Source organism: Hakea prostrata, chromosome 1 (assembly GCF_041222555.1).
Source record: "Hakea prostrata isolate BN-2017 chromosome 1, UWA_Hpros_2, whole genome shotgun sequence".
In the NCBI taxonomy this organism is placed as follows: domain Eukaryota; kingdom Viridiplantae; phylum Streptophyta; class Magnoliopsida; order Proteales; family Proteaceae; genus Hakea; species Hakea prostrata.
This window is the reverse complement of record NC_142600.1, coordinates 27,492,893-27,500,305: the sequence shown is the minus strand read 5'-3', so window position 1 is coordinate 27,500,305 and position 7,413 is coordinate 27,492,893. Positions and strand designations below refer to the sequence as shown.

Sequence of the window (7,413 nt, the reverse complement as noted above, 5' to 3'; positions counted from 1 at the left end):
CAACATGCATTCTTCATTACTGTTTGATAATAGGGTTTAGATCCTTGATCTCCATTAACCTCACATTCCTTTCTGGGCACGATTGCCTTCCACTCCAGTTTCTCGAATCCCACAAGATCATGACTCCCTCCTTAATGATTAAATTCCCTCGTGTACAAGAAACCATCGGGTCAGAATGTCGCTTGGGCCTTGGCCGGTCGAATATGATTTATCTTGATTACCACAGTTTAACCCTAGATTAGCAGTATTATTCTTACTTATCAGTTCTAATTCAATGTTCTGATACCATCTTGAGGTGAATGGAATCTCTAATATCAATGTGAGATCAACACACATGTATACAATCAAGTGACCATATAAAGTATAGAAAAGACTGCGTGACTACACATCATAGTCAAGGTCTATCATCCCTAATAACAATGGAGGAGGAAAGGGGTGCAAGAGGAAGAAGATAATAAAAAGTCATCTTGTGTGAGCCTGCAGTTAGGTTTGGGATCTAATTAAACTCCCTAAGTTAATGTGAGTTATTTTTTTTTTTTTCATTTATGATTTTGGATCCTCTATTTAGAGGGGCTCTCTCAATGAGTGCTGAATATTTTTCAAGATTAAGTCGTGTGTAGTATTCCAATTTAAGGATATTCATTGGATTTATAATAATCTTTGAATTAGAATATTTAGTATTACACATAATTAAATCTTGTAACTCATTGGACATGCATTGGAGCAAAGAGAGGAGTCAAATACATAATACAAAGAGAGGAGCCAAATACATACTACATGGACAAATATCAAATGGTTACTCGCATGTGAAAATCTATCATTGATTTTTTTTTTGGGAGAAGGGGGGGGGGTTATAAAATCAATTTATTCATTCATATTAAAACCAAGTAGGAGAATACAACCTAATCTATCATGAAGCAAAAATAAACTGAGAAAAAGAGGTGGTTTGATTAAAGAATGTTACTACATATGTTTGAATCCACCTATACAATACTAATGTCTAGAATCATGATTACACACGGTCAAGTTGGACTGGATTTTCTAAAACCTTGATCTCTGCCTTAAATATCATAGTTTGGCCTATTCTAAACCTGACCCTTCAAGGCTGGACAAGAATAGACTTAGATTGAGGGTCATTCTTTCGTAATATGGACTATAAAACAATGCATAATTTCATATTATTACACAATTTTTTATAAAAAAATAATATATAAGAGGTGTTTAAGATTAAGTCGGATTGTGTGAGTCCACCTTAAATCAAATACTCAACCTAACTTGGCATCAGAACCACATGGCCTAGTCTTGATCCACCCCTTAAGAATCAAAATTTTAAGTAAAAACTCTATTCGAGCTCATGACGGGCCAATACAAGATTGGGCCATCGGGGCTTAATTTGCACCATTAGAAGTAGTAGTTCTTCTAGGAATATAAGAGGTAAAAGTTGTGAGTGCTGTTCCGTGTAGAATACGAAGCGCCGGAGAAAGGAAGCGCGTGGCCTTGTTTCCCTGGTTGCCTTTATCTTAATCTCATCCTCTACGAAAAGGCGGTGTGTGTGTGTGAGGTCTTGAAAGTTGAAACCTCCTTCAAGGCAGTTCAACTCGTCAAACTGTGAATCCGTGATGGTGGGTAGAGAGAGAGATTTCGACAACCGTGATTACTCGCGAAGCCGTGACCGGAGACTCTCGTCGACGGTCGAAATCCCCGAAGGACGTCACCGCCAAGATCGACAAGACGACCCTTACTCGCGTGTGTCAGGTAGGTCTCCATCTCCTTCATACTCTTCCGACGATCGTCTTCGTCGTCGTCGTAGTTCTAGCCGTGTTCGTAGTCGCAGCCACAGCCCTGACGACGGTTACGGTAGATCGCGTTTCGAATTAGATCGCCGTCGCGATCAATCGAACTCAAATGGGTATTATGAGAACCATAGAAGAAGCCCTAGGTCTAATGGAAATCTACGGCGATTCGATCGCGATCACAGGGACTTCCGCAACGGAAGGTTGTCTGACTCTGAATCTGACGAGGAGTTGAAGGGCTTGAGTTACGAAGAACATCGTAGGCTTAAACGCCAGAAACTGAGGAAAAGCCTGAAGAACTGTATTTGGAATACTACCCCTAGTCCTCCTCCTGGCGTTAGGGTTCGTTCTGAGCCTTCGGATGAAATCAACGAGGTTGGAGAAAAGGAGAGCCAAAAGGTTGATTTGAGAGGGGAAGATCGACAGGAGAATGGAAATGGTCGCCGTCGTGGCCGTGGTGATTCTGAATCTGAAGACTTGGGCAAAAGTTTGTCAGACACAGATGATTCCGGGTCCAGGAGGAAGGGTAGAAGCCGAAGGAGTGGCCGTGGCGATTCCGAATCTGAAGACTCTGACAAAAGCTTGTCGGACGCGGATGATTCCCGGTCCAGGAGGAAGAGTGATCGCCGGAAGAGTAAATCGTCAGGTTCTAAGAGCCGCAGAAAAAGAAAACCATTAATTGATACTGAATCAGAATCAGATAAAGAAGTAAGTGAGTCGGAGGCTTCTGATTATTCGAGTGAAGATGACACTAAACGTAGGAAAAAATCTGGAAGAACGGGTAGTAGGCGAAAGAATAGGGCTAGGCGTAGAAGCAGGAGGACAAAGAGAAGTAGAAAGAGTAGAGATACTGATTCTGAAGACGGTTCAACGGAGGAGAGTGGAAGTGAAGAGGTATCTGATACAAGCCCGTCCTCTGATGAGGATTCCAGGTCCAAGAAGCTGAAGCTCGGCTCTTCCTCTTCCCGTTCAAAAAGAAGCAAGAAAAATAAGCGCTCTGGATCTGGGAGTGAAAGTCCAGCTGAGGGCTCTTCTGATTCAGAAGCTGATGCGAAACTTGTTGGTGCGACTGATGACACAATGATTGCTGAGATTAATACCGAGGCCCTGAATTTCAAGGAGTTGTTTGAGTCTCAGAAGAAATCATCTTTGGAAAGCGAACCTTTGGTGGGACCGGTTCCTTTGCCAAGGGCTGAAGGGCATATTAGCTATGGAGGTGCTCTTAGGCCTGGTGAGGGTGATGCTATTGCTCAGTATGTGCAGCAAGGCAAGCGTATACCTCGCAGAGGAGAAGTGGGTCTTTCTGCTGATGAGATTCAGAAGTTTGAGGGTCTGGGTTATGTTATGAGTGGTAGTAGACATCAAAGGATGAATGCAATTCGTATCCGAAAAGAAAACCAAGTTTACAGTGCTGAAGACAAACGGGCTTTGGCGATGTTTAACTACGAGGAGAAGGCAAAACGGGAGCACAAGGTTATGGCAGATTTACAGCGGTTGGTACAACGTCACATTGGCCAAGAAGTTGGTCCAACTCATGATCCTTTTGCAAAACCCTCTGAGGGAACTGATAACTGATGCTTGTATACGTTTGATGTTCTCCACATGTTATATGTTATTTCCTTTTCATGAATAGGGGTTGAACATCTTCCTTTTAGAGGTCTGTGGGGGGGGGGGGGGGAGAATGTCTTAATGCCAGCTAGCACTTGAGACCCTGAATCTACTGAATTTTGAAGGTTATGTATTATTCCGGAAAGTAAATTTTGATTTTCATTTACCTTAATGGGAAGAGGGCTGCTTCTTATGCAGCTCGGCATTTGATCATATTGGAATTCAGTTTTCGTTTAGTTTACAGGAAGAACAAGGATATGTTTTATGTCTGTTTGAGATTCGATGATGCTAATGGGGATTTCTTTAAAAAAAATAAAAATTTGTGTACATTTATTTCTCTAAGTGAGACTTTCTGGTGCTTGTGATAGCATTGGTTTCACATATCTTTAATTGAAGACAACATATGGGGGTCTGTGTTGTTTGCTCTGAATGGTTGTTGTGACATGTGAATATGTGATGCGATTGTCTTCCACAGTGCTATCAAGATGCTGGCTTTATCTCCTTGCACCCAGCCTAGCTTCACCGAGGTACATGCTATCATATGCCTCTGATATTTATGTCTGCTCGTGTGCAACTTTTTGTTTTGCTTCTCTTTCATTAAAGTCTTTATAGAATGGTTGGCTTTGTTGGGAGGTTGGTTGGTAGAGATCTGACTAGTTGTGTTGCACTCTGTAATTTGGCAGTAGAGTTTATGCCATTATATGAAACTCCAATTTGTTCCTGTTATTGGTAACTTGTATGTAATGCATGTGCAGGCCTGTAATAGTATCTCATAACTAATCTTGTTGCACAATCTCAAGAAAACAGACAAAACTCTCAAAAGTAATTCTGAAAGTCTTGAGTCAACAGCAACATTTGACCTTCTCTGGTGAAGCCCAAACTTGAGATTTCAATCCCTCCACGGTGATGACACGTTTCAGATGGAGGTTGGTTTGGTTATTCGAGAGTAATTAGAGAATCTTTGTTTGTGACAATGATAAATCTTACTGAAATTTAATCTCCCCCAAAATCTTTAAGGTGTTTTTCTCCCAATAGGTATATTTTCAAACCAATGGTTTGATTAGAACTAATAGAAACCCAATGATGTAGACCAAAATTGTGTAGGGTCAACCAGAGGCCAAAGTTGCCATGGGTTCAACAGTTCTGGACAGATTTAGAATAATGGGGTGGAAGGGTTAGGTTCTTGAGTTATGGGATGAAAGTCATTGGAAGGGGTGAAACTTGAAAAGAAGCTAGGTGATGATACATAGGGATGATCTCTAAAGTTTGGGACTGTTCTAATTGGTAAATTGGTGTAGATCTAAGTTTGCAAATTTTGGGTCTTCTAGGGAGTAAGAAGGGGGGGGGGAAGAAATTTAGGGTCGAGGAATTTAGAAGGTTATAGTTTTTAGAAAATGAATTTGGTTTGGGGATGATGCAACTTACTTTTGTGGAAGAAATTCTTGAATGCCAGCTTGAATACCAGCTTGAATGAGAAAATATACTCTTGGGGGAAAAAAAGAGAAAAATAGAAGAAGGAAAATCACATAAGAGTTTTTTTTTTTTTGGGGGGGGGGGGGTTTGTTATGATGTCATTGTAGCTCACTGGCAGCAATACACAGAAATCATCGTGCAATTCATCAATTCATCATTGACTGGGGAATTATTTACATTAATAGCCACATTGGCTGACATTGTTTCAAACTGAAACTAGGACAATTATAAACAAACTCCAAAATAGACTCCTATACTAAAAAGGAAAGGCGCAACCCAATCCTTAACTTATTAGATAACCTAAATTGATTAGGAAATTGAATTAGTAAAGGAAATAGACTTAAAATAAGTGACTAACTACATTAATGAAATGAATCCTTTCCTCCTCTATACCCATGTTTTAGGTCTATCAAATTGGTCAATCACAAGAAATCAAAGGCCAAATACATATATGGTCCAGTCCTTGACTATTTCTAAGGAAAGGAGCTCAATTTGGCCATGATTCTGCTTCTTTTTATTGTACAATTTGAAGTTTTTGAGAAGCAGCCTAATTTAACCACGGATCAAGGTTAGGGTTTAAGTTGCAATATCCCAGAATGTGGCTGCCCAGGAGTTCCAGCAAAGGTAGGAAGGGGTTTTTTGGTCTTTTGAGAGCGTTTAGGACCTTCTGAAACCAATCTTCAGGTATGGATTCTCTTATACTTGGAATCACAGATTTGAATTCAAATGCTGCTAGGATTTTGTGGGAAGGGCTAGGGTTGGCTGTAATGCTTGGGCTGACCTTCATAAGCTATCTCAGAGAAGTAAGGGTCGAAACTTGAGGTTTTAGTTTTAGGGTGTTATAGAATTTAAAAGAGAGTTTTAATACATGGCACCCACATTATTGGGGGAAACTATTGTCCACCCACTCTTATGGCTTAAATTACATGACACCCACCTCCAAAATTATAAGTTACCCACAATTGCTATTTTTTGTTAAGTGGGATGCAAAATGACCTAAATCATGTATCTTCTTCCTATCCCTCAGCGAAAACCACCACACCCCCTCCTTTCCGACGACCACCGCCAGCCCATTTAATTACTTGAGAGCCAAGAGAATGTTGTAGAGAAAAAGAGGGAACCTGGAGGTGACTGGGGATGATGAAACCACCCTTGTTACCACCAGACATGTCAAACCGGTGCCTCTCTTCAGAGGGAGAACGAAGAACTTGCGAGCTAGACGAGTCATCTCAGAAACGAGCTTTGTATCAATGCCATGATCAACGACCTGGAAAACACCTAGATCTTCACAGAATCATAGGCATCGACAATATTCTTACAGATCTCAGCCCTTCTTCCCTCCGTTTCATCACTTCCTGCAAGAGAAATCATATAAATTTCGTTGCTGAAGTGGAGGCAATTACAACAACTCCGATTAATTCAAGGGAAAGGATTAAACTTTTAATGCACCAAATTTAAGGCTGAGAAAAAGACAAACAACCTCTCTGTTTCAATATGTAGGAACGACAAGAATGTAAGAATATCAGTGATTGACCCCTTCTTGTCCAGACACTATGGGCAATAAATATGTTGCCAAACCAAAATCCAAAACCAGCAAATATAAATGCTCTTCGTTTTCACTTCTCAAGGCATGCATAAGCAGAACCTCCCCCATCTCTAGATTCTCATTGGTGACCCCTTCCAACTCTTCTGCTCCGGTCAAGGGGCCGCCTCTTCTTCCTCTTCTTCTCTGTTTGGAGAGAGACATGTAAAGAAGTCTCAATTCGATCTCTTTAACTGTAAACTGAAGAAGCTTTGCAGTTTGGAGAGAGAAAGAGAGACTTTGTGTCTTGGAAATAAGAAGAGATGGCAGTTTTAAACCTGGAGGGTTTTGATGGAGTTCACATGACATGGGGGCGTATGGCCACGGACAAAGGTAGAAGCAAGCAAATGCATGATCCCAATTGCAGCGACGATCTCTCCGATCCGACCTCACCCTGACATGCCAACCCTTCCCTACATCCCTCTCTACTGCAGGACTTTCCCTTGCATCCTCGGCCCGTATTGCCTGTTGATTTCACCGCTAAAATCTGGATTTGCCCTTTTTGCTTTCAATGAAATCCTTTCCCATATGTGTGCTCCTCACTCTACCATCTCTCTAGTAGGCAGAGAGGTTTTCCACTTTCAGCAAGTGGGCAGTCTCTGGTAAGGTGTGTAGGTAGAAGATGGGTGAAGGGGAATGGTTGGGTATGGGAAGGTATTAAAGGGCATTTGTGTAATTTGCATTTCACATTTTAAACGAGTTAAATGAGGATAAGGGTATTTAAGTCATTTTACCCATCACTTAATAAAAAAATTTAACTCTGGGTAACTTGTAATTTTGATAGTGGGTGCCATGTATTTAGAACATAATAGTGGGTTCTAGATTAATAGTGGGTGGTTGCTAGTTTCACCCTAATAATGGTGGGTACAGTGTAAAAAACTCTTTTAAAAAAAATTCTGAAAATCTACCTATAGAAGATGAATTCCAGAAAATTTCATAGCTCAGAAATTTGACTGA

The 7,413-nt window shown here is 40.9% G+C and overlaps 1 protein-coding gene across 1 annotated transcript; it reads left to right on the top strand.

Moving 5' to 3' along the window:
* Nucleotides 1-1,452: 1,452 nt before the first annotated feature.
* On the top strand, nucleotides 1,453-4,727 carry LOC149028567 (Ras-induced vulval development antagonist protein). Its single transcript, XM_089137736.1, has one exon. The coding sequence runs from the start codon at nucleotides 1,620-1,622 to the stop codon at nucleotides 3,366-3,368; it is 1,749 nt and encodes a 582-aa protein (XP_088993862.1). The 5' UTR covers nucleotides 1,453-1,619; the 3' UTR covers nucleotides 3,369-4,727.
* Nucleotides 4,728-7,413: the final 2,686 nt, after the last annotated feature.

Coding starts and splice junctions, on each gene's coding strand:
- LOC149028567 (XM_089137736.1), top strand. CDS start 1,620: ATGGTGGGTAGAGAGAGAGATTTCGACAACCGTGATTACTCGCGAAGC.